Source organism: Thermobia domestica, chromosome 16 (genome assembly GCF_964235325.1).
Source record: "Thermobia domestica chromosome 16, izTheDome1.hap1.1, whole genome shotgun sequence".
Classification (NCBI taxonomy): domain Eukaryota; kingdom Metazoa; phylum Arthropoda; class Insecta; order Zygentoma; family Lepismatidae; genus Thermobia; species Thermobia domestica.
The window spans coordinates 120,246,252-120,268,325 of record NC_137469.1 but is presented as its reverse complement, the minus strand read 5'-3'; the positions used below and the strand labels follow the sequence as shown (position 1 = coordinate 120,268,325).

General features: G+C 36.1%; 1 protein-coding gene across 1 annotated transcript in view; it reads left to right on the top strand.

Moving 5' to 3' along the window:
- Nucleotides 1-8,262: 8,262 nt before the first annotated feature.
- Nucleotides 8,263-22,074, top strand: part of Rich (Guanine nucleotide exchange factor subunit Rich) — a gene marked incomplete at its 3' end in the record, with an annotated part of 73,250 nt that continues 59,438 nt past the window's right edge. The window contains 1 exon segment of the mRNA XM_081743024.1: nt 8,263-8,366. Coding sequence (XP_081599150.1) covers nt 8,352-8,366 — 15 coding nt within the window.

The window sequence follows — 22,074 nt, the reverse complement described above, 5'->3', positions numbered from 1 at the left end:
AAAAATAAGTAACTACTCCTGAGAAGTCCTGCTCGAGAATCAGAGTATCTACACCTGGAGTAATCTCCTCCCTCAATTTCGTATCAATAAAACAAGCCACTACTCAGGTCTAGTCTGCTCCAGATTTATGAACGTTTACTCGCGCTTCCTCTGCACGTAGCACTGAGTCGTATCAATAAAAGAAGTGATTACTAATTTCTCCCATTCATCGCGCAGTCATTTCGTTGTTTTTAACCTATGGCGTGTATCTTAAAAGCCATGAAACGGGCAAGTAGTAACGATAGCTTCAATCAAAGTGCATTTGTGGATATTCTAAAAGAGTTTCCAGTGGTACTTTCAAAGTCACAGCTACCAGAAAGTAAACGAAGGAAAGCCGAAACTTTGAAGGTAATTACAGTGAAATGCAACGAAATATCAAATACATCTACGACTGAGACACAAATTCAAAAGAGAATCTTTAATATTCGAGCGAGAATAAAACAAAAATAAAAAAGAAGAAAAAACGGGAAAGAAGAAAGTAATATTGAAACCATGGGAATGAACCGATTTGAGCTGACGGATGTTGATTGGAATCCAGCAATATCAAGATTAACACGACAAGCGCATATCACGTGTTGTCCAAGGTCTTTGTAGATTGTTTGGCTTTAAGAACGAAATCAGACACTTGGCTCCTTTGTTTTCTTTTTTAATAAAGTTCAGCCACCCACGTCATAAATCACGTCCATCTGATTGCGTTTTCCACACCATACGTGTCCCCTTTCGCCTTGACATAAACAAAATACATTCTCATGTATACACCCTTTCTATCAACGTTGAGTTGAGTTGATTATTAGTTTAACGTCCTTTTCAGTAGCGTGCCTATATGAGACAGAATCCACTGATTAACGTGGAATCCAAACCACATGAGCTCCTGCCGGGAATCGAACGCGGGTCTCCTATGCCAAAGGCATGTACGCTAACCGCTTAACCACGAAATAGCTCTTCCTATTAACGTATTATTCTCCAAAATACTAGGTTTCTTTAATGCCACTTGTGTATAGTCAAGTGCTCCGATAGCACCCGGAAATGTATATTGTTCTTGCCACTCTGCTTTTGCTGTTTGTATATTACGCACACTTCCGGAAACAATCCATTTTCAGGTAGTCATAGACAGTACTTTGAGCCACACCAGAATCCCCTGACATTCCGACCTTGAATCCCGGATCACTCACGTAACGCAAGAAAACCAAGGGCACCGATTTCTCTGTAAATTGGGCGGGGGAGGGCATTCAGATGTAGAAGGTATATATATCAGGATTTTAAGACAAATTGCACTCTAATTATGCCAAATATTGTATATTCATAAATACAATAGGGGGCCCACATGAGCTTTGGGGGGCCCGGGTCCCCTGGCCCCCACAGGGTCGGTGCCCTTGAAAAAAACCCGCATCTTTTCATCATTACGTAGTCCACCACCCCGAATTTCGGTTGATTCTCCTTAAAAAATGTTGTGCTAATCACTACATTTTCTTTCATAAACTTATAATGCTTTTTGTAATCTCTATTTCCAACATTTCTATGCAGTTTATAAGTTTTTCTATGTAGTAAAACAATCATATACTCTGCCATATTTCGCACGGAGTCACCTATTTAGCTTGCTCCACAAATTTGGAGAAGTTACTAGCATCACAGAGGAGTCTTTGATTTTTATTGATATCAAACGCGTAGTAGTTACTCGGCTCGAGAACAGAGGTGTGGTTACTTCAAAAGGGCGGGGCTTCTTCGAGGTCAGCCGAGACGACTATTGTGTTTTTCAGATGTAAAGCATCACGGGCAGTAGCCAATGCTGTGCGATATTCCGCGCGGTGTTGCCGGATTTCGGACTCCCCTTTCCCTTCTCGCTCTTCCTCTAGTTGAGATTATTACACATACATTGGCAACATTATTCACAATGTAAATATACTATTCCAGCAAACTCAAAGATTTTGGCTGTGTATCCTAGAAGTATATATAGCAACTGAATAACCTACCTATTAACTTATTCCAGTGGAACTGCTAAACGTTCGTCTTCAACACTACTTTCACTATCGTCTATGTCAATTAATATTTCGCCATTGTCTGAATCTGACTCTTGTAAATTTTTTATTATGAGTTCCAAAAATTGTAAACACAAAAAATAATTCTTCGAGCTTCACTTCGTAGCACTTTTTTTTTTTTTTTTAAAAGAAAATTCCGCACTTGTACTCGGTTTCCTTAAAGACATTGTCAACTATAATTTTGGAGAACAAATGAACTACCACGAAAGAAAGCAACCTAGACACTGATGAATTCTGTTTATGCTAGAAGAAGAGAAGTTGCGTTCCTACACACACAATCAGCTCCTTTGCTTCCATGTAATAACATACTCTTATACTTGATGTAGGTCTCACAACAACAATCCATCTGATTCGTAAGCAACACGATATGGTCGAGTTTGTTTTGGGTTACAATAATTTATGACACCACTCAGACGCCTGGTGCTTTTGCATCCCTGCTAGAGGAGTAAAGAAGGAGTACGTAATTGGCCACACATACGTAAGGTATTGAAACGAAGAAAAAAAAAATCATACTGCGTTTCTTCTGTCGAATAAGGAAGAATCTTGCATGAAGGCAATTTCAAAACAATATTACGAATGTCCCATACCTTCTGTTCTTCCACATGAGCTCCCGCCGGGAATCGAATATATATATATATATATATGAATCAAATTGCAGAGGCTTGTTATTTAATTCGATCGCTTACTATTCTCAAGGGTGTAGAAACGGGGGAAAAGCGGGCCTTGACTTTCCAAACTATTTCCAGCCCCGAAATGAGGTTCATCTAGTGTATGTTTAGTAAACTTATTTAATAGTTAATGCAAATTAGGAACGTTTATAATAAAATAAGATTTTTAAAAAAAGAAAAAAGAAAACATCATCAATACAGTTTCTGTACCTAATTACAAGGACGCTGATTTCTCTGTAAATTGGGGGGGGGGGTGCATTCAGATGCAGAAAGCATATATGATGATTTTAAGACAAATTGCATTCAAATTATGCCTAATATTGCACATTTACAAATAAAATGAGGGGCCCTGGCTCCCTCAGTCCCCCCAGGATCTCTCACTACTATATTATTGCATAATAATATCTGAGTTGATATTTTTTCGAGTTTTTTCCTTTTAGTATTTTAACCTACATAAACACAAAGTCGGATAAACAGACTGCTAGAAACAGCATTTGTTTTCTTATGAATAGCTTATTGATTTATCTCTTACAATCCGCTTTTCAACTTCAGTACTGTTAAGATCCGTCTTTTGTTAAGGTAGCATCGAGAAAACATAATATGTGTATAGTTAAAATGCTTTCATATTCTGAAAGAGGTCATTTGTTCTGTTTTTAATGTGTGAAAAGCTTTCCTCCCCCTGAAAGTAATGTTCCCCTAGAACAACCTGTTGGTTACACCCCTGATTATCCTTTAATAAAAGTTGAGTTCCATTTCCAAATCGAAGAAAAATCCACTGGAAATTAGACGGGACTCAACGCTCGTTTTACTAATTGTTTTATATGGAAACCTTTCAAAGCGTGTATCATGACAACCAGTTATCATAAAAAGATGTAGTTTTCACGTGTGTGTTCGTAATTCTTTTCTCTACTTCGTAAAGTGAGCAGTTAATGTGCTAATACAATATTTCTAATAAGCGCCTCTGCTATTGTCAAGATTCGCAGTAGCGCGAGAAGTCAGCGTGCAGAACTGCTTGTCGCGAATTGTCAACACCGCTCAAAGCCAATTGGACGCCGCGTAAAGCCAACTCAAGGCCATGCCGCTTCTCATCTGAAATCTGCTGTAGTGCTCAGTTCTCTTTTTATTGATACCAATGCGAGTAACTACTTCAAAATTGGGCGTAATGAGTAACTTCTCCGTTTTATTGATATCACCCATTATCTAGTTGTTGTTTTTCCCCACACATTCTGTCAAAACTTTTTCTTCTATTCATAAGACTTTCCAAACCCCAGTAATCATTCCAACATTCATAGCTAGATGGATAGTAGCTCATTTTCATCTTAAAACATAGCAGTCAAATAAAACATAATCTTGTTTGTCATAGTTCTAGAAATACTGTCCCAAATTACTGAACCAAATTCTAATTTTGGTCTTACAAGTAATTTATAATAATAATAATAATAATAATAATAATAATAATAGGTATTTTAAAGTGAAAACAGTTTGCATATAGCGATTAATACTTATAGCTCAATAATTTGAAGTTGAAGTTCCTATGTTTTCACAGAAATGGCTTGTAAGTGAATTTTGAAGAGTTGTTTGAATTCCATTTTATTTTTCCGCACGCTAAGTTGAAAATAATATTCAGTTTGAAATTGGTACATTTAAATTCATTACGGCTCCCATAGCGACTAGGGAACAGTGTAATACTTGTAGTACTTCAGTCTCCTAGCACAATGTATATAGTCACGTGTAAGAAATTCGAAGAAACAACTACATGTTATATCTTCTTTTATTGCTCATTTTATTTTTCTCTTCTTATATTGTACTTTTTTTTCTTTTAAAAGGAAAGTTTTACTAGCAGTGGCAAATGTTCAAGTTTTCGAGGATAACTGCTGTTGATGTCCCGAAACCTTTCTCCCGTCCGAACAACTTTTGTGTCTGGATAAAAATAGAATGAGAACGTTTACAAGGAATTCAAGAGGACAGCTTGTAAAGACTTAAAGCAAACTGAGGTCCAGAGATTACTGTTACACGAAAAGTTGGAAATATATATAATGGGATATGCTTTTTCATTAACAAATAGATACGAAGGCGTTCAATAAAGATTTTTCGTAACACACTCACGATAGACTGAAGGGCATGCAAGATGTCTTAATTGTTAGTCTTGTATATAGGTGGTATTCCTTTCTTCTTCCATCGTCTTACATAGCTTTCAATACACATTTTGTGGAATTCGTGAGATTGGAATTGGAGCCATGACTGTAGCTCGATAGTTAGTTTGTCATCATCTGGAACATGCTTGAGTCTTGCTATAAATAATTGCCTACAGAAAAGAGGTGGAAGTCAGTGGTACAAAATTAGGTGAATAAGGGAAATGTTGAATTTCATAGCCACAGAAGCGTTCTTTCATCTGTATGGCTTGTAATTATTATAGTAATTAATCAGTGGTAGAGCGTACATTTCTAGTGCATGGGATCCTTAGTTCGATCCTAGCTCTGCTAAGTGAACTTTGTGGTGGACAAACATCGTGTGCTTGGGTTTTCTCAGGGTTTTCCCGTTTCCTCCCACTTTCTTTATTCCACCCTTTTCTTCGTTTCCCATCATCACCGTCTTTAACCTAGCCGGCATAAGCGTGGGACGCAAAACTTACAGATTTCATTTCATTTCATTTAGTAATTATAACAATACGTACATACCAGATTTCAATTTCATTTGGGCTGCATTCAAATCGGTTTGCAGTTTTCGAAGTTTTTGAGAACATTTCTACTATGTTATTAGCGTTTAACGAAAAAAAAAAATCTCCGAAGATGATATATGCCAGGTGTGCCGGTTAATAATTCTTAATTTTTCTTTTTCTTTTTTTTAAAAAAAGTACTTTGGAAGAAAGATAAAATTCAAAGTATGTTCCATCACTAGCTATACATTTGGTTCATCTGTCCTTCAAATGTTGAATGGCCGTCCAGAAAAACCGTCCATATTTTGAGGCGATTCTAGTCAGCAAGCCATTTTTTCGACATGTTCGTAATTGTTAGTGTTGCTGGGGAAAGTGCATGATACATGGACGAAAACAAGTGGTAGTTCGAAGGTGCCAAGTCTTCTGAATGCGTCAGGTAAGGCGAGAGTTCCCAACAGAGTGCGGAAATGGTGTCTCTGACGTCTTTCGCTATGTGTCGTGAGGCGTTGTTTTACTGCAAAATCACGTTTCCGTGTCTTGTAGCTCATTTTGGGCATTTTTCAGTTCAGGACAGTAGCGAACGGTATTTACAGTTTCATCTGTTTCAGATCATTGGTACACCACACCCTTCTGATCTAACCAAATGTACAACATTGTCTTCTTCCTTTTCAAGCAGTTCGGTTTTGCGGTCGATGTGGATGATTGTCCTGGGTCAACCTGAGACTTTTTTTTAGTGCGTTTTAGACCTCGAAGTAGATCCATTTTTCGTCTTCAGTCACAATCTAATACAAGAAAGATTTTTTTTTTCAACCGAGAAAGCAACACTTCAAACAGTTTTTCGCTTTTCCATTTTCCTGCCTTCTGGAACTTTGCCATGGCATGATGATGATCAGATATGGTTTGGCGACCAACATTTAACTTCTCTGCAATTTGTTGTTGATTTTGCGTATTATCTTCGTCCAGCGTCTTGGAATGATTTCGGCTGACCCTGGCGATCTATGTCGTTCAAGTCGAAATCACTTTTGAATCGTCTCACCAACGTATACGTGCATCTTGCATTAGGACATTATCCACCATAAGTTTCCACAAGTATACGACGTCTTTCGCTCGCGTTTTTCCTTTAATTGAACAAGAAAAGCAGTACGTCCCGCACATGCTCTTCATTTGGTTTGAAACTAGACATGTTTACCACACAAACGCAATATCAAGCTAACTCGAATTCGGCTGTACATTAGCGGCGTTTTGACATTGTCCTAGCAACTGAGGCTGTGAACTAGCCCTTGCTTCCAGCGCCATCCAGCGAAGAAATTAAGAATTATTAACTAGCACAGCTGGTATACCAATCGATAGATCTTATTGTACTGAACAAAATGATGTGGGTGAGTTACAAACCTAATGCGTTGTTTTCGAGAAGTCAAGATAAACTAATTTATTTGCAAATCTAAAAAAAAAATATACTGTACGAGAACTGCGTCATCTATGAAGGCGAAACTCACACGAAAGTATTTCCTGATCATGCTCTTCGTTATGACGCTATAGCAAGGTGATAGTACTTAGTATGGTTAATCAGATATAGACAAAAATTATGATTATCTCTTAATTTCTATTTAACTAGCACAATGTTCATATATATATATATATATATATATATATATATATATATATATATATATTGTTAATTTCTCCCTGTGTAGGAGGTAGGTAGAGCTTGGTAGAGCAAATTGTAGTCAGGAATAGACTCCCACTACCGCTTTTATTATCAAACTCCTTTATTAACAGTATTCTACAAGAATAGTACAATAATGTAATTTCTCTAATACAAGGTAGAGAAAGGTGATCCGAGGCCCGAGCAGCCTAGAGCAAGATCTCTATAAAGCCCCGCAGCAAGCTAGGTAAAGTGGATTAGGAATCCTCAGTGCTCCAAAGCAAGCTAAGCGGGAGAAAGGAAAGCCTACTTCCGAAGCAAACTAGAGGCTTGGGTTGGGTACCTCCTAGAGTTCCTAGCAAGCTAAAGGATGGATTGAGCAGCCAAGACTCTTGGTTATGTAGGCGCTTCGGTGAGGGATGTCGCTGCTGTTCCCTCGTCGTCATGTGACTGATGGTGTCGCTGTTGTCTCTGTAGTCTGTAATCGTAGTATTCTATAGTAAAATTCACGTGGTTATATATAAATAGGAGCACATGTAGGCGTTTGTAAACACAAGCACGTGGAACAATACAATATATATTTTACGGGGTATGTATGTATTATATATATATATAATATGTGTGTCAATAGATGGGATTGATCTGAATCAAATGGCATCCTTGAGGTTAAATTCCCATGTGTAGTTTTTGAGAACTGAAAAATAGAACTAATGTGTATGGCACTAAAAAGTGTCATTTGTTGTCAATAATTGGCAGTTTTTATCCCGCTAGAAACTAATATTTCTTTATGTACTGTATATGTGTATACAAAAACTACAGTGTTAGCTAGTAGATTGTGTTTGTTGATGTTCACTAGGAATGGCAAAAATTATCCGGGTTCCGAAGAATTCATTTTCCGGACTTTTCTAAATTCCGGAATTGGCCATCCCCAGTGTTCATCCACCTAACGGTGACACGCGAACCCCTAACAGTTAAACATATACTAGATTACTTGTAAGTTACGTAAGTGATTAATTACCCATTTTGTCATCGACTGTATTATGTATGCCTAATGTAAGTTATTAACGAGGAAACTTCTTTCAAAGGCAATAAAAGGAGTGTAAAAAATTCTTATTTCGCTAGCACCTAGAATTGAATTATTATTATTATTATTACAAATAAAGAAACAGTGTAAAAATTCTTGTTTATAATGATAATTTCGTCTTCCTTTTCAGCCGTGTGTTCCTATTGTGTTTAGTCGTCGGTCTCAAGAGTCTGTTGACGATATTGGAACAAATGATATAGTAGAATGGCGACCTGATTCCACTATGCTTGTTGTGGCCGTAAGTAGCTCAAATTCACTATTGTTATTATTGTTAGACTAGTGAGAATACAAAAGAATATGCTTGTTATATGATAGGTACTAGTACAAAATTTTGTAAACAGTGAAATGTCCTGTACTTACTTCAATTATGGCATGTTACAATGCTGTGCCGTGGGGAGGGCAAGCGGGGCGACAGCCCGGGCATCTAAGTTAGGGGCCGCAAAATTCGGGAGGAAATAAGATATATATTGAAAGAAAAAATAATAGAAAGTGCTGAAAATCAAGGGAAAAAGGGTTTATTTTTGAAAATTTTCTTACGCTTTGCACCAACCATGGTCGCGCTTCGCGGCTGATCTGTCGACCTCATTCATATGTACTGGATATGTATGTATGTAATTATTATTATTATTATTATTATTATTATTATAATCTTAATTTTTAAACTTCAAAGAGACTTTCCAGATTTCTGAAGCTCCAAACTGGGACATTGTTAATCCCAGTATTTTATCAAAAATTCTCATGATAAATTCTCAAAAGACACATGTGTAATGAAAATTTATAATGTACGTTTTTTAAGATTGTACTATAACATTTATTCTTACACACTACTCGTAATTCAAACGAACTTACACTACATAAATATCAGTTTGCACTGAGACAGTATTTTGATTTGTAGTACAATAATAATACTGTTGCAGAAATGAGATATTTTAGTCTCAAAATTTGTTGTTCAGTAGGTCAAACTTGGTGTTCTAATTTCTCAAGCAGTTCTATTTCTCTGAAGACTCGTTTCTTCTGAAATTTATACACACAGAAACATTTTTAGCAAGACAAAATTTAAACGTTAACTAGTGTAATATCCGCAAAATGAGGAGTAAAAGAACAACTACTACACATTATTCAGGCTTATACTTTTCACTTCAATGAACCTTTCTCGAAAAGCACTTATTGTTCTTTATTTTATCAAAGAATTTACTGCAAGTCATTGGAAAATTCATTGTAAAAAGCATTGTAAGAACTATTGCTCTTACTGTTGACTCTTCGATTAAACTTTTTTTTTTTTTTTTTTATGGAAAAAGCTCTTGAAGTTCAGGGGTAAAAGTGGTTCTGAAAAGGTGGGAGGACGGTAGGTAGCGGCATAACGCCACGTCGTTCGCCCTGCATATATTTGCTCATTGTAATTATTTTAGGAACTGGGGGGACGCCATGCGTATTTTTTCGAAGTACGAGGACGGCATCCCTCTGTATTCCCCCGCACTTTTACTCCCCCCTCCGTTGAAGTTGTTAAATAACTTTGCGACAAGAGACTAAATTTCTCCGTCTGATCGGGACTAAACACGAAACCGGCCGGGGCGTCTGGCAAGCCTACATTTAAAAGTACGAATTTCTAAATTTATCAGTGTTGTATTTGACTGATCACTGTTCCTAGCACTATTAACATTATTTTGTTGCTAAATTTACACAAGCAAGTTGGCTCAGAAATGAGTTGTACTATTCTAATTTATTATTTGGAAACGGAACTGCTGAAAAGAAATGTCTGTAATCGACATTTTGTTTCCTTGGGAGGGACACAATAGCTACAATACAGCAGCACTCGCGACTCTTACAAAAGGATTAGGCTTGATCCCATGCCATAGATACTATCATGCAGGGGCGGATTCAGGACGGGCTTCTGGGGGGGGCGGTGGGCTGTAATACTGCTACTTAGAGCTACTTTTAAAGAACTTCAAACTTTAGGATGGGTTTTATAAAATTAAAAAAAAAAGTTTCCTCTTTGGGGGGGGGGGGATCGCCCCTACTGGATCCACCACTTCTATCATGTATATTAATTTGCTCTGAATTCTCTCGCTTTCCTTCACCATCATTCAAACGTACCATCTGTCTCCTCTGCTTCACAGAACATAACATGTGTGACATTTCTTGCCGGTGTAAGTAATGTTAAATTGAACTCAAGTGTAATAAAATACAGGGTTTACCAGCAAGAACATCAGAACTTTAAAATGAGATAAAGTGAAACCTTTACGTCATATTTAAATATTTTTATTATCAAAAACAATCATTTACATTAATTTAGAAGGCTGTGTCTTTCAAATATCCTCCTCTGCTTCGATGAGTGGAATGGATTACTCTGAATTTACTGCACGTAAAGTGTTCTGTCGAAAAATTATTATGTGAACTAGCCATCCAAACTATGTGATCTTTCCTTCTATGGATTATTTTATTTGGGGGTTATGTCAAGTCTCAGGACTATTATGAACTAGAATGGGAACATTAAACACGAAAAATTATGAACTGAAAGGAAACATTGAATGCACTATTGCGAATTTACGGCGCAATTTGCGTGTAAAATTGGATCCTCAGAAGCCATTCCACCTACCGAAGCAGAGGAAAACATACTGAATGCTGTTGGTTGCTTATCACTATATATATATATATATATATATATATATATATATATATGTGGGCACTGTGACTCAGTGGTAGAGCGCAAAAAATAGGATACGTGGGATCCCTGGTTTGATTCCTGCCCAAGTAAGTTTGTTGTGGACAACATCATGTCCATGGGTTTTCTCGGGGTACTCTCGTTTTCTCGAACCTAAATCCTTTTATAAGAGACGTGAGTGCTGTGTTGTAGCTATTGTATCCCTCCCAAGAAAACAAAATGTCGATTACAGACAATTCTTTTTAGCAGTTTCGTTTTCAAATAATAAATTAGAATAGTACAACTCATTTCCGACCCAACTTGCTTGTGTACATTTAATAACAAAATAATGTTAGGAACAGTGATCAGTTAAATACAACACTGACAAATTTAGAAATTCGTATATTTAAAGGTAGGCTTGCCAGACGTCCCGGCCGGTTTCGTGTTTAGTCCCGGTCATATGGGAAAATTTAGTTCCTTGTCTCAAAGTTATTTAACAACTTCAAGCGCTTTTTCCATAGAAAACTTTAATGGAAGAGAACAGTAAGAGCACTAGTGCCCTGCAAAATGAATTTTGCAATGATTTGCAGTAAATTCTTTGATAAAATAAAGAACAATAAGTGCTTTTCGAGAAAGGTTCATTGAAGTGAGAAGTATAAGCCTAAATCATGTGTAGTAGTTCTTCCTTTCCTCCTCGTCCTCATTCCACCAATTCTTCCATCATCAGTCATTTGCGTAAATCAGTCTCTCCTTTAGCCGAAAGAACATTATCGTGGGACGTTAAACTCAAAGTTGTCGTTCCATTTACACACACATACATCTCTCTCTCTCTCTCTCTCTCTCTCTCTCTCTATATATATATATATATATATATATATATATATATATATATATATATGCGACGTACATTACTGAATAGAAAGACCAGACAATTCACTTCCATTTTTCCCTTTTAAATCCTGTTTTGTGAGACAATAGACTGAAGAAAGAAGCAGGATTTTAAAAAAATGTTATGTACTTCAAAAATACCAGTTTTATGTTGTTTACATAAATTCACACATACACATGAGTGTGACCTTCAGAGAACATGCAATACAGTTTGCGTCAAAGTAGTAGGTTTCTCATTTGATTACCGTTGAGAGTTTTATGATAAATGTTGGATATTAAAAAAACTTCTCGCAGATATGACAGCCCATGACAGATTGATTCAGATACATGAAACAATAAAACCATGAATTTCATGGTGAAAGTAAGACTATTTCAAAAAGGCAATTATACAAACATTCTGTTTTCAATTCATTCTTAGACTAACAGTTAACGTGTAACATATTAAAACAATTTAATAGTTCTGCTTTAGAAAGACAGGCTCATTTATAACGTGACAAAGGGTAATATTGTACGCTCAACTGCTTTTTCTGTTTAAAAGAATATTAAATCGTAAGTATAATATATACTAGAGATGGCTAAAATTTTCCAAAATGGGAAGTTTCCCGGTTTTCGGAAAAAATCAAGAATTTAGAAAAAAATCAGAATTCAGAAAAAAATCCGGAATTTTTCCGATCGGATTTTTTTAATTCCGAATTTTTTCCGGAAAGTAAAAGTTACGGAATTGGCTATACCTAGTATATACGTACGTGATCTACAGTACTCATCCGAGCTTGACTAAACTTAGCATGGAGGTAGACCTTGATTACCTTAGTAGTAATAATTATATTTTAAAAACGTGTGTTTGTGTGTGTCTTGTCATCAGAAATTCGCATAGAAATGAGTTATTTAGAGCCACCAGATAGTGTACATAAATATATCTTCACTAGATCTAATTGCGTACGAAACCACTTTTTCTATTTTCGAATCAAGGGGAATTTTGGGGTTTTACACTCTGAAGATTCAAAAGTATAGAGCAAAGACAGCTAATAGGGCGACTGGCAAGTCGTGAGAAGTAGCTGCTGTGCTCTGTGTCATTAGTATCTGTATCGATCACTGTTATTGTTTTATGATGAGAGACGGCGTGAGTCTATGAAAACCTGATCCATGACCCACTGGATCCACGACTCACCGTGACCTACTCTGACCCACCATGACACCTGTAATGAAACAATGTTGTGAAATCATCACTAATCGGAGTTTGAATTTCTACGGTCAATCGCTCAAGCACTGCTCTATTACAGTATCGGTGGATCTTACCTTTACGATATAAAATACGATGAAGTGTTTGTCATGGGTCATATTATAATAAATTTCAATTTGATCATTATATATAACTATCCCCTTAGAGACACTTTTGAGGGAAAATAGATGATATTTGAAGGTCTCAAACCAAAGTAGACCAACGTAAAGAAAAAAAAAAGAGAGAGAGAGAGAGAAACTAAAATTCTAGTGTATTTCGAAACCAAGTAGTAAGTCCTATTGTTATGATTACAGTTACAAATATTAATATCCAAAAGCGCCTGAAGTTCCTTTTACACGTAGATATCTCATCTCACGGAAATAAATAGAAACAAATGGAAAAGGAACAAAAATGAAGGCTTTGAAAGTAAAATAGACAAATTCACCAGTGTTCAGAAGATGCTGTCTACAATGCACTGAGCAGAGAGGGTCGGTGGATCATAGTGGGTCGGTGCATTAGAGTGGATCACGTTCTGTTGATCAACGATCCACCGACCCACTCAGATCTTGACCCACTTAATCTCTGTTTATGGTTCTCTCTAGCGGGCTAGTGAACAGATAATAAGACCGCCAAATTACTTTTGAAATGAAAAGTAGGCCTCAAATCTAAGAAAGTTGGTCAGTTTGGTATAGAATATTACTGAAGGCCTTTAAGTTAGGCGAACCAAACTACTTTACTGTATTGAAGGTTGCATACTCTTCAGTTCATGAGAAGAAGTATCACTTATGTTAATGTGCAATAATTTCTTGTACAGATCTTTAGTTTCCGAGTTATTGGCCGTAAAGTTGAAGTGTGGACTTTAGAAAAAAAATAACAGTAGTTGGTACGATCTACAGAATTGATTCGATCTTGTCCGAACTTAGAGTGGATGTAGACCATGTCTGCCTTAGTACGCATGTGAAATACTGTAAGTTCTTTGCATCCGGAGTTAAGGACACCAATATTGGAGTTTCGATTTTTACTACTACTACTACTACTACTACAAAACAACTACAACAAACACAACAACTACAACAACAACAACAACAACAACAACAACAACAACAACAACAACAACAACAACAACAACAACAACAACTACAACTACTACAACTACTACTACTACTACTACTACTACTACTACTACTACTACTACTACTACTACTACTACTAATAATAATAATAATATAAGAAGCAGTGTCACGTATACACGACGTGAAGGAGTTTGGTTTTTATGTCGTAATATTTTTTCAATCAATAATGAAACCGAAAGTGGTAGTAGTAGATTGTGTTATTTCCGGTTTCAGTAGAGAAATTAGAGTGAAAATGAATTGTACTTTTGGATCACTTAATTGATTGCAGAAAGCAGTTTCTATCTATCAAATTAAAAATACCGCTAATTTTGCATGAAGATATCACATGTAAAATTAGCGGTACTTTTAATTTCGCAGTGATTAGGCCTCTTAAAGATTTCATTTTTTCCTTTAGATCACCACCAAATTTGATCAGAATGTAGAGGATCAAAAGTTAGAAACCAACTTCGTTGTTGAAGGCAATATTCAAATTGAAAGTGGTAGAAATTTACCATTACCGATTTTTACCTTGATCACTATACAACAGACATAGTAATAAGCAGAGAAGAGCTGTTTTCTCCAATCAATTAAGCATCCCAAAAATACATTTCACATCCATCTTTAACTCTTTACTAAGTGGTGGAAATCCACTATAACTTCCGGTTTGAATTTGATCTACAATGCAAAAACGATAAATGGGATTAGTGTTCTAAGAATACGAGATGTGTTAGAAAAATAATGAGACATTTTGTACTAACTAAAGTTTTTATGTTTTTCAAACAACGTTATCCCCTTCAAAGTAGTTCCCTTGGGCAGCTATACATCGGCGAAGTCGTTGTTCCCACTCTTGGTAGCAGCACTGGAAGTCTTCAACTGGTATGGCTTTTAACTGGCCGGTCACAGTCTTTTGAATATTCTCCAGAGTTCCAAATTGACGTCCTTTTAGGACATGTTTCAATTTCGGGAAAAGGAAAAAGTCACAGGGACTCAAAGCAGGTGAATAGGGGGGTTGAGGAACAACAGTAATGCGTTTTGAGGTCAAAAATTCACTGATGGAAATGGCCGTGTGACACGCGGCATTGTCATGATGAAGCATCACTAGTCTGCAATGTCTGGTCTCACACGAATCGCTCTATTCCTGAGCCTTTCAAGGACACTTTTATAAAACACTTGGTTGACAGTTTGTCCTAGTGGAACAAATTCTTTGTGCACGATTCCCTTACTGTCAATAAATAAATAAATAAAATAAAATAAAATAAATCAACATCGTCTTGATCTTCGATTTGCTCATTCGACATTTCTTCGGCCGAGGAGATGACGGAGTGTGCCACTCTTCGCTTTGCCGCTTTGTTTCAGGATCGTACTCAAATATCCAGGATATACCTGTGATCACACAATGGAAGAATTCTTGGTCATTGGCAATCCTCGCAAGAACAATGCACACGTTTTTTCGATTGTCCTTCTGTTCAGTTGTGAGGTTTTTCGGCACCATTTTGGCAAAAATCTTTCGCATGTTCAAATCGTCTGTCTAATTTTGATGTACGGTGAAAGTGTTGTTTAAATTTAACTGTTCACTCATCATCCTTATTGTTAAACGATGGTCTGATCTCACAAAAGTCCTCACACGTTCAACGTTTTTATCAGTTTTTGAAGTTGAAGGTCTCCCTGAGCGAGGTTAATCTTTAACATGTTCTCGGCCTTCCAAAAATGATTTGTGCCAGCGGAAAACTTGTTCTGTTGATAAGCAGTGTTCCCCATAGGTCTGTTTCAACTTTTCAAAAGTCACACTCGCGGATTCACCAAGTTTAACACAAAACTTTATTGCACAACGTGGCTCTATATTCCGATGCTCCATTTCTGTAACGCACAACAAAAACACAACTTCACTGGTGGCGCTGTCAAAAATAATGTGTTAGCTGTACTACGAAGTTGTAACTCGGACTGAGGAAATGGAAGAAATAAACAAACCGGTCTAGCACATGCCGGTAGACACAATGTTGCCAGATAGCCCACAGTGTTGCCAGTCTCATTACTTACTTTTCTCACACACCTTGTATGTACCATTTTTGTCTTAACGCAGAAATCAACCACTTCCGGTTTTAACGTTAATAGCCATAGAATTAAAACTGCAATAGATAGCGAGAAGCGGTTTTCTGTAATCAATTAAGTGTCTTAAGGATATATTCCATCTCCAATGTAATCTTTCTACAAAAGCCGGAAGTGCCAGAAATCTATCACTTCTGTTTAAACGGTAGCGTTGTAGAGTAAAAACTGTAACAGATACGAGAAGCGGTTTTATGCAATGAATTAAGCTTCAAGTATATATTCCATTTACACTCTTAATATCTCTACTGGAACTAGAAGTGGCATAAATATACTGCTACATCCGATTTTGATATTAATTGTGAAAATAGCACGTTATACAAACCAAACTACTTCGCGTGGTATACATATGACATTGCTGTGTGGTAAACAAACACCATGTGCGTGAATTTTCTCAGGTTCTCCCGTTTCCTTCCACTTTTTTCATCTTCATTCTACCATTTCATTCATTTCTCATCATCACCGTCTCCTTTAGCCTAGCCGGCATAAACGTGAGACGTAAAAATTAAAGATTTCATTTCATTTATATATCTAGAAATTGCAACGGCAGAATAAAGAAAGACCATAAGGTGTCAGTAGGCCCATGTTATTTCTCCGTAGTGTCAGTCCTCAGTTGCAATCTCGGTTTCATATTTCTTCATAATCTTCCGTAAGTAATTAATACTCATTTTTTCTTTCTTTAGAGGGAAATTACTATGGATGCACTGCTTTATCTCAGTTTTCAAAATAACTGAAAAATAAAGGTGACAAATTTATTTATTGTCCGAAAACACCCTTTCATTTGTTTATTTAACTTTTGTATGTTTCAACAAATGGTTAACTCTATTCTCAGAACAGATTACAGTTAAATAAATGAAAGGTGTTTTTGGGTAAGTATAATTTTAATAAGTATTTACTATGCAGCCAGTTGATTCAAGTAGCAATTTTAAACTTCGTTTATAAGTTTAGTTAATCAAGCGTTCCACATTTTTTTCTTTTACAGAAAATCGGAAGCGTTACAATGAAACATTTAGTAGGAAACCGTGTAACAAAGTTAGAGACTTTTATCGCGGCAAAATTAACCGTCCATTGTTTGATTCTATAATTTAAGATACTAAATACTATTCCATAAGCATTTCTAAGTACGACTGTTGTGAACTTAAGATTTTCATATCGTCTTTGTCTTTTCGTAATTTTGAAATTATAAGGCAGCGAACATTTTAAGATTTCTTCTTAGTAGGGTCAAGATGCCAAATATCGGATGGTTTCCCAATATCGGATACCGAGAAATATTTCCTGTAAGGTGCTGCAGCCTAGCGACCGTTATCGTAAGTGCACACCAATCGGTGGGCCATTAGACACCTGAGTTACGATATCTCACAACATGTTTATTTGTGTCGTGAAGTGTTTTGTGATTTTGACCTTAGGAAATATTTCCAATACTTCAGTTGATTGCATTATGTCGTCCACAAAGGTAGCCTAATCATATTCATATTATAATTGTAATACAGGCAAAGAAGAGTAGTTTTAAATTATATGTTGTTTTGGTAGTTCGTTTCTGTTTACTTGATGTATATAGTTAAAAGTTGCCATACGACCTACGTTGCCAAATATCGGATAGTGCAGAGGTTCCAAATATCGGATATCAGATGTTAGAGAACGGTGATGCTGATGTCATTCTTCGATTACTACAGGTGATAGAAATCGCTCGAAAAAAGAAGTGGATCTTGAGGCTATGCCCCAGGCTGTTGCTGCCGTCAAGGGAGAGAAAATGGGGTTCTTTAAGGCATCCAAAATTTTCAAAGTTTTGTTCAAAGCCGTATAAACTTGACAAAGGTGGTGAACTATGGATACGATGTACCCAATGTCTTAAATGGGCATACGAGCTATGTGCAGGCACTGATCCAAAAACGTGGAAATCAGTTGTTTGTGATTTTTGCCAGTAATTTAACTTCTTGGTAGATCCTACTACAGATGAGTAGAAACACGTTTAGTTACAAATAAATCTGCATACTTAGAAAGTAGCTTCTTTTGCTGAAAGATATTTAATTAAAAATAAATCTACATGTTGAAAACGTCTACGATTTCGTAGAACAGTGTTTAGTTAAGATAAATTTACAAAGTTGTCTATTTCGTAGAACAATGTTTAGTTAAGATAAATTTACATATTTAGAAAGTTGTCTATTTCGTAGAACAACGTTTAGTTAAATGTACATGTTTTGCAACTATGCGTTTCGTATTCTTCTCCAGTCGTGGTTCTCCTTAAATCCTTCTCGTTTAATTTCCGTCTGATATTAAGACCCCGTACTATCCGATACTGGGCAACCTTTTTTTTCGAACTGAGAAAAATGCCACTTTGTACCAAGGTGTATGTATCTTTCCTTTAATATTTCCTTATTGCTTCGAAACTTTCAAATTGTAATCTACAAAGATAGCAGAACATTTAGAAGAAGCTATATCAATGAAATATCTGTTGGTAAAGTTTTTATTCCTTTTTTTAAACAGTATCCGATATTCGGCACCATTCCTATACATTTACTTACGCTCGGTTAACATTTACGATCTTAGTAGTTTATATATACACGTACCCACAAATTAAGTTTTAAGTCGAACTACATAATGTTTCCAATGGGAATCGAGTGTGGGACCCCCGTGCATCAAAGGCGTGTGCGATAGTCACTAGACCGGTATAACCGTATAGAAAGCTAAATATACGATTTTGTTTTGAAGTATAATATTACAGGATTGTTATATATATATAGGAGTAAAAGTGCGGGGAGCGCGGGAGGACGCCGTCCCCCCCACTTCGCAAAGATATCTGCCGGATACCCCACTGTCTAAGGGCAAAGATAGGCATGGGGGACGGCGTGACGTCATGCGCCCTCTACCTTTTCAGATCCACTTTTATCCCAATATATATATATATGGGTTCTTTTAAGACACTTAAGAGAAATGTGACGGATTAATGAAGTGAAAAAAGAAAATACGTACTGCTTTAACCAGGGTGGATTGATTTAAATCAGTCTGATTTAAATCAAATTCCGAAATTAATTAATTTAAAGCGAAAATAAGTAAAATTCAGCCTCTGGTGTATTATTTCAATTATGGAAGATAATCATAATACAATAAGATGCAAATGTATGTACAGCACAGTATGAAAACGAGTGTTTCAAACAGAGGATGATTAGGGAAAATCTCGTTTTGAACGGATAACGGAGGAATTCTGCTTTCTTATCTTCGTAACATAAGGTTTTTAAATCGTTAACTATTCCAACGAGAAAATCACCATGGGCATTAAGACGAAAATTCTTTTGTGTGCGCGTCTCTTTGTTCCCAGATAATAGGGGTGTATTTATAAAGGGGTCCGATTCCCTCTCCAAAACTTGAATCTTTTTTAGATTTTATAACTTTAGGCGAAATTTGCGTATTTTATAGGTATGTATTTCGTGCCGCAGACTAGTTCTAGTTTTTTTTAGGTATGCCCCTGCCAAATATGAGTAACTTTTGTGAAAAAAAAAGTGTTATTTTGATAAACGTCGCTGTACTTTTTCCTTAGTGCTTAAGAAACATTGCTTGGGACTAGAGAGGCAAAATAGCCGGCTTTTTTGAATTGATGTTTTTTTCACATAAAAAGTCGGCTTTTTAGGGAAAAACGGAAAATTTGGCTTTTTCAATGATTTTTCTATCTAAATAGCTTTCTTATAGTATACTCTAAAGTTAAACAAAATTTCATGACCTAAATGCCATATTTCCCTCTAGAATTCACCATCATAGTGGATGGAGCACATGCTTTATGAATTAAACATTCGGTACGTAGTATTTGAGAGCAATTTTAGAGGCAAATTTTAACTTGGCTGAGTTATCGACATTTTTTTCTTCTTTAAATCATTTCATTTTTAGTTATTCGTGTTTCATTTCTTAGAGCTTAGTACTCTAGTTTCTAGCTCATAGTTAAACTTACGTTTTTCAATATATCCGTCAGAGCATACTTCCACATTTCTGTTATACTGTAGCTGTGTAATGATGTAGCATTAATCTTTCGGGTGCAATCTTGAATACCATTTTATACGAATAATCAGTACGGATTTAGAAAAGTGTTTTAGGAGGGTTTTTTCTTATTAATGGTTAGCTTTTTTCTAAGAAATGCGTGATTTTCATTTGAGGGGAGCTTGAAGTTTATGAGTAAAAACAACTAAAATTTCGTTTGTTTTAGAAATTCCCTAATTTCGAAGAACAGGCTTCAGTCCGAAAGATACCCCCACCCTAACCCCTTTCGCAAATCCGTCATTGATGGTAATTAGTAATAACAACAATTTAAAACATAAGAAATGCAATCAACCAGGAATCACAGTACACGCACTATCTCTACATTCACAGATGGAATTAAGAACTTTTGTCGGAATGGTCGAACGCGGGACTGAATCTCGGATTTCCCAATAGAAGCGGAAAAGCTAACCACTCACTCATGTTTGATGTGCTTGACTTAAATGTATTTCATAGTTTTTCTTTTTTTCTATTTTTTTTTTTTTAAAGGGAAAGTTGCGTAATGACATGTTGAATTTTTGTTAAAAATTCAGAAACCTTCAGGACTGGGTAAAGGTGGAATGGTGGTTATATATTCCATAGCCTTGAAAACCAATCGCTCAGATGAATGGTATTACGCATATGATCCATGAACAGAAAATTCAGTACTTTCCTGATTCTAAACAAGCTTAAGGAACAGTCTGTGCATTACAGAATTTGGGATTTTACCGATTATGCAGGTTCGAAGCATCTGATAGGTGGTAACAGATTATTACGTACGTAATAAATTAATAGAAAATACATTTTCAACGTTTCTGTTCCATTTTAAAGAAGTTTCTGTAGGAGTAGCAAAGGCGAAAGCAAGAGGTGCATTAACAAATTACGTGATTTTTGAGCGTCCCATACAAAGATTGCATTTTTTTCAGTCTTTTAAAGTAATACGTTGAATTGTAGTAAAACAATGATTAATTTTCATTGTTACTCTAGTACGAATCTTTATGAAAGTCTCGGAAGTCAGACATAATAAACTTATAGGCTATAACAGATTTACGAGGGAATAATATTTATTTATTTAACAATCACCAGATGCAGCTCAGAGGCTATTTTATACTGGATATCTAACAACAACATGGAAAGGATTTGGGAAGGTATCGGCCAGGGTCTGTTTTAGTAGGTACCATCCTGGCATTTTCCTGGTAGGACTGAGGGAAACACTGGAAAACCCAGTCAGGATCGTCGGCAGCGGGAATCGGACCCATGACCTCCCGGTTGCGAAGCCAACGTTGAACCATTTGAGCTACTTGATATACGTAATGAACAAAGAGAAGAACATGTTATTTTTGAGAAGGCTACGGCGTCAAAACTTAAATTTGTTTTGTGCGTTTGTTCAGTAAATATATTATTATCTTCCCGACGTATTATTTGTTTGAACTCACACACATAGTACAATAAATTCTGTATGTTATGTAACAGTTTTTTCTTGTTTTTGTATCTTTAATTCACAATAAAAAAATATTGCTTATAATTCATATGAAAGTTAAAACTTATCCGCAGCTTATTATATACATGGATTAATTTTTTGGGATTCATAATAAAAATGTGTTAAGAATTAAAATTGTTTGAAATATGGTTTCGAAATTCATGTGTATTTTCGAGGTTTTGTATTATCATCTTCATCCACTACTACTTAGATGAGTTTTTTTTTTTTTTTTTTTTTTATTGTAGAGAAGCGTAACAAAACCTGCTTTATCAATTTAAAGCAGGATTTGGAAAAAGCCTAAAATTTCCCAAGCGAAGCAGAAAAAACCGAGTCCCCCCCCCCAAAAAAAAGACTGTTTTTTCCCGAACCCTTGCATCTCTATTTGGGATTGAAATAAGTTAACGACTGGCAATCACTTCAAAATTCAAGCCCAATACTTTCACTTAAATGGCATAATTAACATTTAATATTAATTCCTAATGTTTTATCTTCAGTTCGTGA